Source organism: Corvus brachyrhynchos, unplaced genomic scaffold (assembly GCF_000691975.1).
Source record: "Corvus brachyrhynchos isolate BGI_N302 unplaced genomic scaffold, ASM69197v1 scaffold167, whole genome shotgun sequence".
Classification (NCBI taxonomy): domain Eukaryota; kingdom Metazoa; phylum Chordata; class Aves; order Passeriformes; family Corvidae; genus Corvus; species Corvus brachyrhynchos.
The window spans coordinates 1,567,340-1,586,260 of record NW_008239547.1 but is presented as its reverse complement, the minus strand read 5'-3'; the positions used below and the strand labels follow the sequence as shown (position 1 = coordinate 1,586,260).

The 18,921-nt window shown below is 37.0% G+C and overlaps 1 protein-coding gene across 1 annotated transcript in view; it reads left to right on the top strand.

The window, feature by feature from the left end:
- PIP4K2A (phosphatidylinositol-5-phosphate 4-kinase type 2 alpha) overlaps positions 1-18,921 on the top strand; it is a 51,109-nt gene that overhangs the window by 13,903 nt on the left and 18,285 nt on the right. The window contains exons 3-5 of the mRNA XM_008639234.2: positions 3,733-3,885; positions 15,929-16,075; positions 18,729-18,767. Of these exons, the coding sequence (XP_008637456.1) occupies positions 3,733-3,885; positions 15,929-16,075; positions 18,729-18,767 (339 nt within the window). The remainder of the gene's footprint in view (positions 1-3,732; positions 3,886-15,928; positions 16,076-18,728; positions 18,768-18,921) is intronic.

Here is an 18,921-nt window from a genome sequence, read left to right as displayed (position 1 = left end):
CATTGGCCTCTTGGCCACCTGGGCACTCGCTGGCTCATGTTCAGCTGCTGTTGACCAGCACCCCCAGGTCCTTTTCCAGCTTGCATCTTTCCATCCACTCTGTCCCCAGCCTGTAGCACTGCAGGGGTTGTTGTGACCCAAGGGCAGGCACAGGCACTTGGCCTTGTTGAACCTCAGAGCTCTGGCCTCTCCCCATCAATCCAGCCTGTCCAGATCCCCGTGCAGAGCCTTCCTGCCCTCCAGCAGATGAACACTCCCACCCAGCTCAGTGTGTCTGCAAACTGACTGAGGGTGCCCTTGATCCCCCCATCTGGATCACTGATGAAGATATTAAACAGAACTGGTCCCAGCACCGAGCCCTGGGGAACAGCACTGGTGACCAAGCACCAGCTGGATGTAACTCCATTCACCAACACCCTCTGGGCCTGGCTTCCTGACAGTTTTATACCCATCCAGCCAAGCCTTGAGCTGGAGATGCTGTGGGAATTGATGTCAGAGGCTTTCCTGAAGTCCAGGTAGGCACATCCACAGCCTTTCACTCATCCGCTAAGAAGGTCACCCTGTCTCAGAAGATCAGGTCAGTCAAGCAGGACCTACCTTTCACAAACCTCTGCTGACTGGGCCTCATCCCCTGGTTGTCCTGCACGTGCCATGTGATGCCACTCAAGAGGATCTGCTCCATGACCTTCCCTGGCACCGAGGTCAGACTGACAGGCCTGTAGTTCCCTGGATCTTCTTGCAGATAGGCATCATGTTTTCTAATGTCCAGTCAACTGGCATCTCTTTCATACCCAGTACAGCCCAGGCCTGTATTTCACTTAAATATGAAAATGTTTTCATGAAGCATATTAAAATACACCTTAAGAGTATTTGAAACTTTGAGTTCAGGTCCTTCACATTTGCTGCCTTCTCCTCCTTCAGATGTTCAGTGGCAGACTAGCCAATACCCTCTTTTGTAGCTTTTTATAGCTAAATAACGTAAATCTCTTGCCAGGTTAATTGCTTTCAAGGTTTATATTATTTGGATTAGAGTTTGAAGACTAAAGTTCTGTGGGAAAAATACATTCAGAAGACTGTGGTTGCTGCTTTATTGCAATAGTTAACCTCAGAATAACATACCCTTTTATGCTGAGAACGATAACAAGTAATTACTTAGTAGCCTTTCTTATTACTAACTGAATTATAGCCTAATAATTTAGCAGTAGTTTAATTCACTACATACACTAATGGTTACGCATGCATTCACTGTTTTAAAAATTAAAAATAATTATTATATTGCATTGTATTTCCAATTTGTGATGAAGGCAACTGAATTTATCCTCTTTTTTTGGCTTTTAACTTCTATTATCAGCTCTTCATCTTGAACTATTAAATATAGGCCTGGAAAAGAAACCAAGTTCTGACTGTAGAGCATAAAGAAAGGGTTTCTACCACTAACTCCACAATTCAATTTGAAAATTAATGGAGTACTGGTATCAAGTGTAGCATTAAGAAAATTTAATTGGTTTATGATACTTGTTCCCTTGAATAGACTTCAGTACATAAAAACTTTTCAGTGGTGAAGTGGCGGGAAATTAATTTCAACAGAAAACATCTGAAAACAGGCAAAGAAAACTGCTGTAATACTTAAATTCTCTACTGTCTTCAATATCATGTGAGGTGATGGTGTATCAGGACTTACATCTGTTAAAATGTTTTGCTGTCCAAAAGCCAGTGCAGAGAAGGAACTGCAGTGTCTGCAGTGGTGTCCTTAAAGCTCTGTTCTGATTAGTCTAGGAAAATTGTTGATTTATAAACCTTAGGGAAGCACCCCCATCCTTTCTTTCACTAGTGAATAGAGAGAATAATGGAGAAAGATGTCAGTTTTTATCATAGATGTTAGTAATTATTCTAGTTCATTGTACAAGCCTAGAAATACACAGGAAGAAGTGCAAAAGATTTGTTTCTCCTACATGTCATAATTAAGGTTTTCATTCTAATAAGCCCTTGTAGAGCTGTGTGCTTTTAGGTGATTTACTGTTATTCCTGCTACTCCTGAGTATTTCTGCTGAACTCGGTAACCTTGTGGGAAAATGGTTTTATTTCATGTTAAATTGATTTCAGAAAGCACCCCGCAGTTGGGATAAATTTAGCAATGCTTGAAGGCCTGTTGAAATCAATGGATCTCCAAAATACAGAGACATAATTGTATGTGTTCAAGTGTCTTCTTAAACTGGGGGCTATAGTTGCCCAAACTTCTTGGTTGAGGTTATTACTTTATAATAATTACTGACCTTCTGTTTTTTTTTAAAACTTCCAAATAAAATATAGGTCTTACAAAAATAAAATTGTGTTGGCTTGGTACCTGAGTGTGGTAAATGAAATGTATTGGTAATTACTCTCTCAAAGCATCATTATTCTTCTAGTGTAAATCTGTTTTGTGACTTAGTTCATGGTGCCTTACCACACCACACAAACATTAATTCTGTAACTTTTGGAGCTGAACTTTTGCTGTTTAGGAATCTGCAATGTTTGTATTTATATATAAATTTTATTTAAATTATCTTTAAAAATAAGATGGCTTTTCACCTAGCAAGGAGAACATTATGCTGTGTGAATGTGGAAAGAGGGGAGGTGTATTTCAGTTTAGCAAGAGCTGTTTGTGCAGCATGGTACACTGAGGGACGATAGGAGGAGCTGGGGTTTTCTGCTGTGAGTAGGGATATACCAGATGGTTACTGCAAGTTTGTTTTATAAACATAGAAGTGTTCCAGTAGTCTATAATTAACTTGTTTAACCTTTTCAGAGTATGTCCATATTTATGGAAATACACGAGGGGTCCAAGAACATGGTTGTTTTCTCATGTGTGTTGCTGCTTATTTTTATTTTTAAGTGCAATTCAAGTAGATAACAATTGGCGTAAGTTCTTACTGGTAAAGAAAGATGTTTCCAGGCGAAAACAAGTTGTTATACTTAGCCTGATTTTTTTGTTTGTTTTTATAAAGATAAAGAAATGTTACCTGAATACTACTTATTCTCTGAAAAAAGCAGAGGGCTTCTCCTGCTTCTGTTCAAGCGCCAGTAATTTTAAACTTCACTCTAAAAATAGTTCCTAATCTCTGGCAGTTTTTCTTCTAAATGCTATACAGTCATTAATTAATTTTCCCCTCTTGAGACAGTATGGAGGTAGGTCTATTTTACAAAAGGAGGTATTGTACAATACTATTTGCTTAACTCTATATATGAAATCATTGGAATAGCTCTGGTGCTAGAACTCAGAAATGTAACTGTGGTCTTGGTTATGTAACAGATCTTGGTTATGTACACTGTTTCAAGAGCAAATCCTCCTAGTTTTAAAGTGAAACTGTAATTATGGATGAATCCTCTATTTATAATTATTGTGGTGTAACGCAGTGTTCCTTCTGGATTTTTAATTAGTGTATGTTGTATTCCCAAAAGCTGGTAATGCATACGTATCAAAGTCCAGTAAATTCTCATTAAATGTTGAGAATGAGTTTTGAACCACTGATGAGCAATACCTTCCTCCTCAAATATGCTTTTCTTGTCAGAATATTTTTGAAGTGTTTTCTCAAGATAATGTAGTCTGTGAATACATGCTTTGTGGAATTCAGCTTGGTGCTTATGTATTGAAAAATATTTTTAATTAAATGTAAATTGTTTATATTTGCTCTAATTAAAAGTTACATACTTTTGTCTGACATGATGCTTTTTTTGCTTTAAATCAATTGACAGAATTCATTGACAAGAAGTGCACCCCTTGCCAATGATTCCCAAGCACGCAGTGGTGCCCGCTTTCATACATCTTACGACAAAAGATATATCATCAAAACTATAACAAGTGAAGATGTAGCAGAAATGCACAACATACTGAAGAAGTACCATCAGGTAATATATGAACTCTACCAAGGTGTGGGGTGTCGTCTTAAATATTATAATGCCAATCTCTTTTAGTCTTAAAAGTTTTAAATTAATAATTATGGAAAAAGAATCACTTCAGACTTTTTCCTGTTTGCATCAGCAATTTATTGTATGTCTGTAATTCACAAGGATGGACTTTTCTAAATATCTGCACTAGCGTTTCATAAAAAGATATGTCTACATGATAAAGATAACTTGGAGGCTGTGAGGTCCTTTGCCTTACTAAGAAGGTGGTCTTTCTTTTGGCTAGTGGACTCCCAGGCCTGAAGGTACTTTATTCTGGGCTTGCTTGGAGATATCTGTGTACATGTGTATAAATGCTGCAGGTGACCTCTTCTTTCTAATATGATCAGTGAATGTTGTGTGTTTCACAACAGATTTCAAAGGAATAAAGTTGTATTATATAAGAAATTAAAATTGGATATGATTAATGTAAAATTCCTACTATTAAAAAAATTGGTTTTGATAATGTGAATTTTCATGCACAACAGTAAAGTTAAAAATGAACAGTGGAGATCCCTCAAATCAGCCTTGATAGCTGCCATACTGTGCTGGTGTATAGTTTGTCTGGTTGGCACAGAGGAGAGCAAAACCTGGGAATTACAGAAAGCCTTAATAAAATCAGTGCTAGTTTTCTTAGTCCTACATGTTTGAATAAGTTCTAAAGCTGGAGAAGTCAGAAAAGCCTCTAAAAAATCACCTAAAATATGCTGCATAATAGGAAGGGGGTTTAGTCCCTCTTTCCATCTTCCTTCTCCTTTCTGTGAGTTGGAATTCCAGGTAAAGACTTAAGGACTTTTGGGGTTGGGCTTTTTTATTGTTGTTTAGGTGGTTTATTTTTTGTTCTGCAATGTTCTTGTTTGTAGTAGGTTCTTTTTAATACATTACTTTTGTAAAACCATTTTTAACTTCTGAAGCGGGAGGCCGAAGCATTCTTTCAGGGTGCTTGGAACTGAAGGTATTCTATCACCCATCTTTATAAATCTCCAAGTGAGATCTCTGAAGGCCTTCCAAGTCCAGAGTACCTTGGGAAGCCTTCAAGGAAGTTAGATGTGAACTCTTCTCTCTTCCTGTGGTGTTCTTCTGTTTAAATAACATGTAGGACCATCATACGTTTTTTCTAATGTGAAGAAATATTACTCTCAGAAATATTCTTAAGACATCTTCTAATGACAGTTTTACCAAAGAAATTTTTAAACCATTATCTAATAGTATTTTGGGTTTTTTTTTTAAAGTGAGTTTTCAAACTTATCATTTTAGTTTTGAGCTGAAAGGGTTTGATCTGTGAAGCTGTACAGCAGAATCAAAGTTTTAGTCTGTTTCATGTTTGGCATTAGAAGCTGCTATTAATGATACAGATTTTGAGACTCAATCCAGCTGAAAAGTCGTTTTGCTTTTCAAAACAGTAATCTTTCAAGACTATCAATGAAGACAGTGCTAACATGAATTAACTTAATAATTTGGAATCTTTTGTCATTAATGCTTTCCAACATCAGAGTTCATATTAGGCTAGGTTACAAGGAAAAATGATCTGAAATTTACCTCTACCAGGCACCTAATTTCACTTTATACTGGAAAATCTTTCATGTAAAAAAGCTCTCATTGGTGCCTCCAAGAGATTCATAAAGACACAACTTGTATTTCTTCGTGTCTCGGAACTTGAAAGCACTGTACAAAACTGTAAGTACAGAAGCACTCAAGTACAAAGACAGTTCAATAGCTGGACTTTTTATTGAAATAAATTCATTTCAGTATATTCAGCAATGTACTGAACAAGACCTACATTAAATCCACGACCTGTAATGACAGCTAACACAGTGTCCTCTGTGTTGCTGCTGGAAATTGAATGCTTGGGATCACTAGATACAGCAGTTTGTCCTCCCATTTCTCTAGATGTTTTTCAGGCATGTGAAGCTTATCTTCACTTGCTTTTCAAAGTCTAGAAAACCCCCATTATCCTGGTGGGAAGGTATTAATAATTCCCTTGACCAAGTTGTCCCACACAGACTGGCCTTAGCCTACCTTTCTGCTAGCAAACAATGCAATGTCAGACACCATCCACTGGCACTTGAGCTCATTAATGGTCCCTACTGTGTTTTTGATTTGGGCCAGTTCACTATCTCCCAAATAATTCTGGGCAAGAACAAAGGCATTAATTAAGGTGAGTTAATATTTCTACTTAGGAGTTTGAATATAAGCATCCTTTTTTTAGAGGGGAGCTTTATAATTTAGATGTGAGTTATTCCATTCCAGCTGGAACTGATGCCTGAAGACAAGCCAAGACCCTGTCTATTTCACTGGTGTGGATGTAACTCTGTGGTTCTGTAGGATGGCACAGTTGCAGTAGTACAAGACTTTTCAGATGCTGCACTGGTACTCGTGTAGAAATCTTTGTTAATAGAACAAGTTCTCGTGAGTTCAGTTTCATTTTGGCATCCTGTTTTCCACCAATAGAGGAAGTGTCAAGTTCCTTCTATTGATTTTCATACCTTACTGTCCAATATCTTTCTTGATTGTTAATAATAGCACACTAGAGTACCAAATATGGGATTTTTAGGGAAAAGTCTATTGATAGCTAGCTTTTCTCCAGCAGTTCACTGATTGCCAGCAGCACTCACCACATATGTGAAAATTCCTGGCCGAGCTAAGTGTGTTTCACAGCCCTAGTGTGATTGGGAATGGTTTGGAACTTCTGGAAGCATGCCTCTGCAGCATACCCTGTGCCAGTCTGCTTTGAGAGCAGAGCTGTATTTGAAAGGTTTGGCCTTCTGAGAAAGGGAGTGTGCAGACCCAATTATGTAGTACAAGGATCATCCTGGAAAAAACAGCCTTTTTCAGGTGCATGAAGTCTAGAGAGGTGATCCATGTGAATTTTAGGCTTTTTCTCCCTTGTTCCCCCAAAGGAACTGAAGTTAGATCATCTGTCCATTAAGAACAGTGGCTTGTAAACTTTCATTATCTTGCACCCTCTTTCACCTGCCCAAGAAGGCAGTAATTATCTTCTATTACTTCTGACATAAATATGAGTGAAATTCATGCCATTTATGACAGATGATCTTTCAGGTTTTGTTTTTTCCCCTCTGCAAATTCATTCCAGGTTTCTTCCCCAGGCTGAAACTGTGTAAGTTTCATTTAAACCATCATATTTACTCACCTGTTTCCTTATTAAGGCTAATAGGACCAGGCTGATAGAATCATTCTAGACCTTGAAAGAACCTTTGTCCTTGCTTAGGGACCAAACAAGCCTTATCAAATATTTTCCAAGACAGCTTGAACTGCTTAACAATAAACACCAAAGGAGACATCTATCTTGAAACTAAGGATGCTGGAGAGGGGACCATCACAAGGCGGAAGTGTGAGACTGGATGTGTCCTTCATTCACCAAAACAGTTTTCATCCTGGCATTTGCAAAAAAAGCTGTTGTTTTCCTTGCACCTTTTTGAACTACAGAGCTACCAATGAAGCATCTGGGTGTTTGTGTGATTGGCAGAGAAATGTAGCACAGCAGCTTTTCCAAAATCTAATTCCAAGTACTAGTTATTTTTTTTGTCAAGTCACCAGAGGGTTAGATAAAGACATGTAGACTGCCACTGGCAAGTAGAAATAAAGGTTATTTTATCAGTAACTGGAGATCATGGAGAGGTACAGTTCACAAGCCCACCCAGTTCTTTTAGTCCTTCCCCTCTCCATCTGTGTGAAGGTGTAATAATAACCTGTCAGCTCTTTGGAGCTCGGAGGAACCGAGGTTGTAGTTATACAGTCTGTGTATGTAGGAGATTAGAAAAGGAGTGGGAATAGTTCATGGCCTGTAGACACTTTTAAGTTTAAAAATCCCAAGTCTAGATTGGTATTTTTAAATCATCAAAGACGATCTGATCAAAGATAATTTCCAAGCCTAGGGCTACATGGTAGAAATGTGTAAATAACTGAAAGTGAACTGGGCTTGAAGAAGTGTCAGGAGAAGTTATAGAAATAGCACATATGTATACATAGTGATTGCAACTTAAAATTGTTGAATTGTAAATTGTTGCAGTGGGGATCCTGCAACACGCATATATCAAACCAGGAGTCCCGTGGAAAGGAAATATATATGGACAGACAGATTCTTGATAGCTGTTTCAGAGATGTTTATTTCTCCAGCCGCATGGCCGGGGCTGTGCTCCGGAACTGTTCCAGTCACGGGACCAAGGGTCCTTCTGCCCGCGCAGGGAACACAAACCAACCCATGGGAACGAGGCTGAGCAGGGGCAGGGAAACCCCGTGTCTGTGCCCTCAGGGCCCCTCTCCCAGGGCTACACAGCGGGGGAGGGACCCCCACAGTAAATAATAATCTTGACAATTGTAAATTATACTTGCTATCCAAAATGATGAGTTGCATTAGTTCATTTCCCTGTTTATGATGCCTTTTTTTAGTGGCAGTCAGGCCCACGACCTCAGACAGATGATGAACACTTCAGTCTAAACACTGACTCTTTCTGTCAACTCATCAGATGAGTCTGACACTTTTAGTATTGAGTAGAAACACTAAAGATAATTATTTTCTTTCCCAAAGTTAAAAGGGAAAAAAAGCAAAACAAACCACTAAGCAAACAGGAGGAATAATGCCTTTCTCCATGTTTAAAGCAGCAAAGCATCCTGTGGTTTATGACTAGACTATAAAGTCCATCATGCATGGATCAGCCTTCTATCTACATTTGTAAGACAAAATGTCCTAGAGTTAGGTTTTGAAGTGTTATGGTAAATACAAATACATATGTGACATGCTAGGTTCTTAAGTGAATCTCCATGCTAGTCAGGTTCTAACTACAGTAATATTTTTTGATACATAGTTTGAAATACTCCTTTTAGTCACATTTTAATGATAATTTGCAATCAGTTTGGGCTGCTTGTGTTATTGGTATATTGTCAGTTATTAGTAGAACTCTTCTCATCACTCTTAGGTGTTACTCAGCTGAATGTCATTTACTTATCAAAGGCAGTAGAAGCATTGATATGCTCAAATGGGTCAGATTTTCAAGTATTAGGAAAACTATTGCTGTATGGGCTCACAGATTTAGTTGGGCCATTTAAAATTGTGTGTATTAATCAAGCATGTTTATATTAAATAGTACTTGAGAGCAAAATCAAATATTCTTTGGAAATACCTCCAAATCTAGTGCGATTTTGTTTTTAACCTAGGATCCTGACCCCAAGAGCATGGACCAGAAAAATGGAGTTAAACCTACTGCTCCCCTTGACATTGTTAAGGGCGAGTTCAGCGAAGTCATCTGTGATAAGTGTATTGTCAGGATTTCACCCTGTTTAAGGAATGGGTAATAGCCTGCTTCCTCCTAAAGGAAAACTTTCTATTTCATCATATATTCAAGTTATGTTTATCTGTTTCTTTTGCATATATTGTCAGGTGCAAAAAATTTATAAATTTATATAAAATATGTATTGTATATGTTACTGTATTTGTAGGTATTTTCTAAAGTACAAATATTATTTTCAAAGGCAGAAATCAGTAACAGTTGAGTAAAATTCTGAAGGTAGATTTTATAGTATCTGAAATGTCAGAATCAAGACATCCTGCCCTTTCCAGTGACATAAACTTGTTTTAAATCTTAAATTGGTGTAAATTGGTCTAAAAGAGGAGTACTGTGCTCTTTGAGAACAGATGATGGGCAGGATAGAAATTTTTAAAAATAAATGAAAGCAGTTTTAGTGTCTTGGATAAACCAACACCTTTTAAACCCTTTATTTCTTTTTCATTAAAATTACTTCAAAAGGGATGACTTATTCCTCAGCGCTGACACCCAAGTAACTTTAGTAAAGAAAAGAGATGCCTTCTCAAAGCAGATGAACAAGAGGGAATTGTTAGCGTACAAACCTTCAGCATAAAGCTCCTCATGAGTGCAGGTAGCCTTTAGGTTTTCTATAGGCAGCTGTTCCTGTTGGTGGCACAGTTCTCTTCCCTGCGCAGGTAATTGTATGCAGAACTGACACCTATTGCACTGCCTGTCTCCCTGGCAACAGCAGAAATAGTGAATAGTGGTAAAGGAGAGGGACTGCCCATTTACTAGAGGCAGCAAACAGTGGAGTGATGGGGAAGTGAATGGAAGGAAAGAATAGAATGAGCAAAAAAGGGGAAATGGCAGCATACAAAACAAAACAAAAGCAGAAAAATATGACCTTAGCTGCTGGAGGGGAAAAAAATATGAAAGAAACAGGAAAGCAAATGAAAGGGGGGAAAATGTAGGCAATCAGGTGAAAATAGAGGAAATTGTACCAAACAGAGTTCAGGGCTGCACAGGAAACAAGGAACAGCAGAAGATTGTTGTGTGGAACATAGGAGAAAAAATCATAAATAGATAAATATTGAAACAGAAAAACATAGTAGACTAAAAACAATTTTGTCAAAGAATTGGTGACAACATAGGCTGGAGAATATCCCAGAAAAGAAAGTGGGGACTAGGTGCCTAGGAATTTGCACTGGCATGGGCTGCTCAAGCTGGTAGGTTGCTGAAGCAGAACTACATTTAAGTTTGTATCATCCTCCCTCCACATCAATGCTTGCACAGGTTCAGTGGCTTCCTCCGAATCCCCATCCCTGCTTTTGCTTCATGAATTGCATCCATATGCATCACAAAAAAGGGAAAAGGTTAAAAGGCAAAGCAAGGCACTATAATGTAAGGTTATTTAAACACAAACATGAATGAAGAAGGATATATGCCATGTAATGGTGACCCTGACTCTGTATGTCCTGAAATAGTAAGAGATGAAGATTTTTGGGAAGTTTGCAAAGAAATGCAGTTGAAAAAAGCCTTTCAGCAGTTCTTGTAAGAATCAAGAGGCAGCACAACACACATCCTCTGCCCTGTGCTAAGATAACTGACTTGTAAAGCATCTTTGATCTGAAAAGACAGGAGAAGCAGAAAAAGTAGAGATGAGAATGTATGTGTTCTCATCCAAGCAGTCTCCATTTCACTTGCATCCATGAGGCCCACTCTTCCCATAGAAGACATGACCCCGAAAATGAGAAACTCATTAGAGTGGTTGTCAGATGGAATTGCAGAGGGGTGATATGCAAAGAGACCACACAGACTGGAACTGTAACCAAAAAACACATTGAAAGTCTTCCCTGAAAGATGCAACATTTCATAGGTAAATAACTACGCAAAATGGCAGAATGGACTTGGCTGCACTGGCTCTGTTGAGGCCTGGGTTTCACCAGCAGATGTTTTCTATGTATTTATTGGGTTTTGTATATATAAGCTATTGCTGCTGTGCACAGCACTTTTCAGAAGAGATTAGTTCACACAGTGACTCAATTGCATCAATAACAAGTATAATGTTCCTGGTAACAGATCTGCACCCTGGATAGTCACCTGTGGTGGTAACATTGAGATTACACTGCACTTCGAAGTAAAAACAACTGGCCATGTCTGAAACAATGTGAAGTGTAAGGCTGTGAATCACAGAGCTTGTATATAAAAACCTGTATATTTATTGAATATTTCTTCAAATTAAATTACTTTCTTACATGGCTTACTTGAAGAAAACAGCTTTATACGCCTTGAAAATCTGTAACTTTCTGGTGTGTGATGTAGTTTGGCTAATTAATCCTTGCAATACCTATCACATAAGTACCCAATGCATAATATTCAGTTATTAGGGTACAGGAAAATGGCAATAAGTGGAATATTTATAACTCTTAACAAATTCTCAATCCTTTTGGAGGGGAGTGATTCCACATACCAATGTTTGTGCACAAAATATATTGGTGAAGGATATTTCTGATTGCAGACAAGAGGATATAAAAGAAAAAGTTGAGTGCAAAAATTACTATCAGTGTCTAGGCCTGCACAATGTCCAAAATGGTTTTAAATCTTTATGTAACTTGCTATTCAGTTTCTTTAATGGAAGTATCTAGGTGCATGTATAGCATGTAAAAGCATTTGATAATTCAAGCACAATTGCCTTAATCATGATACAGAAAATTGTGAAAATAATATATAAAGGGGTAACAGAGAATGAGCATGTTGTATATTTCTGAATTAATGTTTGCAAAATAGGGCTGTGAGAAATAGGAATGTTGACTTTTCACACAGAACAAAGATAGATATAATTCAGATTTAACCTTCACTGATGTCAAATCATTCCACAGATGATCTCCTAGTGGAGGAGGAGAAATGGTAGAAACAGAAATTTTACTGTTTTTCCAAAAAGAGCCAAAAGTAGTATAACTTCTTTGCCAATAAATGGTATGCATTATGTTATCTTTTTATGTACCTTACTAGCATTGCCATACGGAAAGAAGAAGCTAATGAGATAGGAAAAGTTTCATTCTTACTAAGGAATCTTGAAACTGTATTTATACAAAAATTAATGAGAAAATAGGGTCATAAAGAATTTCTTCCTAATTTTCAACTTGAAGCATGGGGTTCAAGAGAGCTCAGAAATTTCCATATTTGAAACCTGTGCTGCACAGCTGATAAAACATGTCAATATGCTGATGTTACTTTACTATGTTAATGATAATATTGTCCTCATGCTGTGCACAAACATGAAAATTGTCTGAATTAATAAAAAAAATTATGGGGTGTTTATTACAACACTCATTTAAAAAAAGATGGATTTTGTTACTACATATAAAGACTTGTAAATGTATTAGCTGAGTATTACAGTTTTATTTAGCAAGTCTGCTTAGTACAATTGTTTAAATGTTCTTTTCAGAAAAAATTAAAGGAGTGAAGGTCTTTTTCTTTCACTGAAATTTAGCGGTCCTGTTAAGCATGTACTGGCTTATTTTCTAGGCTCACTTTTTTTCCAGCTGTGAGTGGGAAACTTCAGGAAATCATTCCTAAAAAGCACCTTGAGGTGACTAAATTGCCACTTCTTTATATCAAGATGGACAAATTGAAAATCTGCCAACCACAGTCACCAGTGCAAGTCCTGCTGGACTCCCACCCAAACAGATGACACGTTTTGCCTCCTCTGTGATGCAGATATGGGGGATTGATAGTTTCAAAGGTAGGAAGTTCTAGACCAACCTTGTAGATGCTGAAAGCAAGTGGCATTCCTTCCTCTTTCCTTTGTCCCCCCATCAGGATAAGAAATACTGTCATAGGAAGCACTGAAATAATTTTAGAGGCTTTTCTTTAAATTGCAATGGCACAAGTGTCCCCAGTCAGCAGCAAATAGGAAACAACTGTGCAGTACCTGGCCTGCTTTGAGAGGGTCTCTTAGAAGTCTGCAAGAACACGGCCATGTCCCTTTTTATCAAGAGGAGTGGTACTAGCAGAGCTTTTCATGTCTTGTGTTGCATTCTGGTAACACTGCCCTTTCAGAAGGTTTTGTTTGCACACAATGAAAATGAAACAACAGTGCTAGCAAATGGCAAACCCTAACTTAAAAATAGTACTGAGGCAACTCTCATTAGTGGCCTTTTTGTCCTCATTGCATAATACAGAACAGTCTGGGAGGGGGTTATGTACTGCTAACCAAATAATTTATTTTCTGATATTACAGTGGGTGTGTTGCTCATGTTCTGTTAATGGCATTGCCGTTTTACAGATGGGTACACTCAGGACCAGAAAGGTTAAAATCTGAGCGTTAGCAGCAGCTAGGGTTGAAGGGGTGGTTTAAGTGTCAATACTTGGCAGTCACAGCTGAGAGGAAGGGCAGGGGGTTACTAGTCTGGTACTCAAGATGCCTAGCTGGCATTCCTTCACATGGCACAAACTCTCTGTATGATTTCAGATAAAGGTTCTGCATCTCAGATCCTCATATGGAAAATTGGAACAATAGTATTTATTTTAATTCAAATTCTGTAGTTAAAAGCCGTAAGATTAGGAATGGCTGGGTCCATTAAAGAGTTGAGTAGCTATGAATTCTATGACACTAAACTCTTGTTAGAAGCTAGATTCATTTTCATCATTCTTGTAGAACATAATCATCTTCAAGTAGAAGTCAGTAAATATTTTTGTAGAAACAACCCTTCCTACTTTTTATAAAGCTTTATAAAAGTATTTACATTTAGGATATATGCCAAGTACTTGATGTTTATAAAGAAGATCAATGTATTTTTGCTAGTGTGGATTAGTACTTTAATGATTGGATCTTTAACAGAAACGATGGTCAAAATAAGCTGTGTATCCTGTAATGTATTATAATTGTTTTATGATGTTGTTAACAGCCCTATGACTGAAAATCTTCCAATTTGAGAACTCCAACTTAAAACTTCCTTATCTTTCAAATACAGAAATCTTCTCAGGTGCTAACTGATCAATCTTTGCCCACCGCTTACGACTGACATTGCTTTTGTGGCCTTTTACTGCCAAGCTTTTGTTTGCATTTTGGGGCATTACAATCATACTCCCTTCCTAAGATTCTGATTTGTATTCACTGAGTCTCTACAGCGCCTTAAGATATTTTGCCTATTCAGAGGCAGTTTGAGCTTAAATGTGCTTTGCTGTGAAGTGGCACAACTACGTCATGACTTTGTTCTCTGCTTCAGGGCTTGAACCTCCAGTACAGCTCCAGTGCAGCTCCAGTGCAGACAGAAAGGAGAGTTACAGCCCAAAATGTGCCAGCAAGATTCAACAGGGCTCATGTGTCAATCAAAATTAGGTTCAATTCACAGTCAACAATTTCTGTGTTGTTCATTTCCTTTGTTTCTTGGTGGACAGGATTGTTTCAGGACTCTTAAGTCTTTCTATTTTTATTTTGCCAATTAAAAAGTCTGTCTGTGATATGTGCAGATTCCCATTTAAAGTTAGTGAGAAAAATTCCTTAGAATTAGCAGAGGAACCCAAAATTGCAAAATCTCCAGGATTCCGAGAGCTTTGTTACATACAGTATTTGTTACCAAATACTACCTGCCTTTGTTAAACAATTCAAATGGCTTCTTCAGTTAACTTGTTCTAAACGCTTCTAAAATGCTTCTGTGTTTCTAATAACTGGGTCACTTTGGCACAAAAGAAACAGCAGCTTCAGTATTCAATGAAAATTTAAAAGCTGACTGTTGGCTAGATTTCATGTTTCCTATTTGGGCCTTGAATTTTTACATTTTCTCCAAGTTCCTCTATTTGAGACTTGGTACTAACAGAAAGGAAAACTGGCGAGTCCTTTTCTGGTTTGCATCATTGTGGCTTAACTTTTCCTTGGTTCCACAAAATACATAAGTGAATGTGGTTGAGTAGGATTAATATAGTATGGGCATTTTTATTCTGGGAATTAAAATTCATCCGTCAATAGTTCTCATCATCAATGAGTGTCCTCTTTTTCTGCTTCCTCCAGTGGTCTTTCTAATAGAACAATTACTTGTAAGGCAAGTGATTAGAAAAAAAAAAAGCAGGTTGCAGGTGGCAAATTTTTTCAAGGTTAATAGCCCATTTGTAATGGAATATAGTGACCTTAAGGAAATATAAGGATTTGTAAATAAAAAAATACAGGGAATTTGCACTTCATTGCTCAGCTCTATTGACCCTGAAATGCAACCACCGCATAGGAACTAGCAGAAAGCTGGTGATAATAAATAATACCCCATGCTGGTGACAACACCATAAATGTTCATCATAATAAACAAATAATGAGAATGGAGAAACATACAATTTAAATATGGTCTGGGACAACACAGTACAAATTACAGCAGTGTGATATTAAAAAAAAAATATTTGGGTTTTGACATAAGTACCAAATATTCTATCTGCTTAGGTTTGCTTTTTGTGTTAACATAAGAGTTAAAAGGTCTGTCAAATGGAGTCTCCTCTTTCTGTGAGATTGTCTGTGGAAGTCAAGAGTTATAAGTTAAGCAGTTCAAGATTTTCATTTTTAAAAACTGGCCTAAAAGCAGAATAACTTCCTGATGAAGGGGTTTGGTTTTGCATAATTTTTTTGAAGGTTTGTCACCACACAGATGCTCAGCAAATAAATGTGTTGTTTCTTGGTATTTTATGTCTAAAATCTAAACATAGATTTATATAATATATGTCAATCCTCATTTCTGTGTTTTCTTTTCATTCTGCAGTTTATTGTGGAGTGTCATGGGAATACACTTCTTCCCCAGTTTTTGGGCATGTACCGGCTTACTGTTGATGGAGTTGAAGTATATATGGTTGTTACAAGAAATGTGTTCAGCCATCGTTTATCTGTTTATAGAAAATATGATTTAAAGGTGAGAAGTAACTGCTGATTAAATAACTGACAAAGTAGCTGAAAATCTTTACTATAAATGTTAGATTATGCTGATGCTTGAATATTGCTCAGAATTTTAATTAATTTAAAATTGTGTTATGCAAGAGCCAGCATAACTGATTTAATTCTACACCTAGGTTTATCAAAACTAAAGGATGGTTTCATAGACATTATACAAATTTATTTGTTTTGTGCATTTTTAAGGACAGCAGTTTAGCCCAATAGGTTTGCTAAATGTTGCTAGTGGTTAAAGGTAAAACCTTCACACTAGTACAATGATAATTCTGCTTCTTATAGGTTTTTATCAACATTATGGAAAGCCACAGTTGATTCTACAGAGGGCTTTTATAAAACAACTAAATAGCATCATTTAAGCCAATAAATGCTACTAACAAAGTACATCGCTATTGCAAAAGCTTAATAATTTATGTTATTTTTTAAAAATAATTCAAGTGAAAAGGAGAAGAGTCTTTAAAAAACCAAAACATCTGCTTTTATCATAAGATCTGTTTTAGTTTTGTTTCAGAAGCTTTATCTGCTCATTGTAATTTTGATAATAGTTAATATACAGTGCTTACAACAAATACCCAAAATGTAGTCTTAGTCTTTCTACCTAAGGGATTGTATTTTAATTTCCTTGGTAAAGTATCCCCTTAGAAACTTACTTCTTTCTAATACATTTCATTTCTATGTGCTGAACCACTAAGTGCATCTGCAAGCTTGGTTTAAGATGTTCATTTATCATTCTATATTAAGAGATTTATAATGATATGTAGTGCACCATCCTTTTCTACTGTCAAGTCTCCTTAGCAATTGCTTGGATAGTTGACTGAACTTGATTTATAAGAACTGATTTCCAGATTGTCAACAATTTACTTTCTGATATTTAGTATTATTGGCAGCAGTTGTTACCAGAGAAAGTTATTTCTTTTAATTTGAGAGAACTGTGATTTAGATCATCACAACGCCCAGATGCATTAAAAAGGGCATGAAAGCACAACAGAAAGAAACGGTAATTATATACAGTATGTTCTTAACATTGGTGTCTACAGCTCTTGCTGTTATTTACCTCTGTGAATGCTTCTGTACTCTATTCAGTTTGTCCAGCTGGACAGCATTGCTTTAACTTCTCATGCAATTCTAATTTAACATCAATATCATATTCCTCAAGACAAACTCCTTCACTGAACAGATTTATAATGACACTGCATATATTATAAATTACTTTTTCTTGATATTCTTTGCTATGGCATCTGCAGTTGTAGATTCAGAGTCCTTTTTTGTACAGGAATATTTTTGACACCAGCTTAGAACTTGCTTTGTAGCGCAAGTCTCTACCTCTGTAGATATGAGAAAAAAAGACCACAGATCAGCATAGGATTTCAAAGGTATTTTCTTGGCCATGGATGCATTTTGTTATGATGATTTCAATGTCATTTTGTTGCCAAGTGTCAAATTTTACATCCTCCTTAATTTTTACTATTGTGACTCTTTTTTTCCTTTTCCTTCAGTTTGGTTTTCAGTTGATCTTTTTTCTGGCCTAATAGTCTGTTGGAGCACAGAAGACAATATAAAAAGTGTCTCCTGAGTAAACTAAAACGTTAGGCTTTTACCAGGCTTTATTATCAGTGGAGAATAATTCAATGAACTCCCTGCTTGCTGGGCCATACATAATAACCAAGAGATACTGTCCCATACATCTTTTCTCTTCATCTCTTCTGAGTTTTCTAAGTTTCTTTCTGTAAACAGAGTAAAACATGCTATAAAAGGATGTGGTTGGGTATCCTCACATTCTTTAAACTAGTAGGACTCCACTCCAGCACTTCTTTACACAATGCACACCTAAAAAACAGTAGAGCTAATTTAGCCATCTTTCAGTGTCCAGTTACCATATTTGTAGTTACTATTTCTTGCAGTGCTATTATGTGATAAACAAATGCTGGGTATTTAAAGATGTGGTCCTGCTCCAAGAAATTTGTAAGGAAACATATACAGTCCTTTTTTTGTCAGCTCCAGGTTATTCAGAAAGCACCATATTGCCTACTAATTTTAATCTATAAAATAAATATTAAAAAAATCCAAAATGTCTTTGGCAAGCACTGTAAGTCTTGTGAATCCACAGTTGGTCTCTTCTTTTTACTCCATGTTGCTGTGAGATGCATTTTTCTTGTTTGTACTTTATGATCTTTTAAATACTTTTTGTGTTTATATTGTGTGACATCCTTTTCAAATGTGTATTACAAATGTCCGAACAGTTACACAGATTAGGCTATTCCATATCCATGCACCTAAATTGGCACAAAAAGATGAGAAGTCTGCCAAGCAAACTGAACTTCCAGCATGATACATTCAAAATGAGGATGAGAGATGAGGAAAAGCTCCAGGAATTAGGAGGACAATAGATGTAGAGCATTTGAGGATTTAATCCATCTTTCTTCTCTCATGATGCATCTTCTTCACATGATTGCAGCAGTTCAGCAGTCCTGGTCATTCTACCTACTGTATCACCTTTCTTTAAAACATTTCTCAAGTTCAAAAGGATACAGTTCATCCACTTTTTGACCTGTTATCATAACATTTTCAAATTAGTTTCTGACATATGCACATTTTTAGATCCATTTTTTCTGTTTCAGGGCTCTACTGTGGCTCGAGAAGCCAGTGACAAAGAAAAGGTATGGTGCATTTCTGTTTCTTTTTCAATTAATTAACCTGATAGCTAGCCTCAGAACAAACATAACCAGTGCTGTTCTGTCCCTTTCCTTTTTTTCTGCCATATTCTTCCCTCTTGAGTTCTACCTTATCCCTCCTTTATCTTTCCTCTATTTC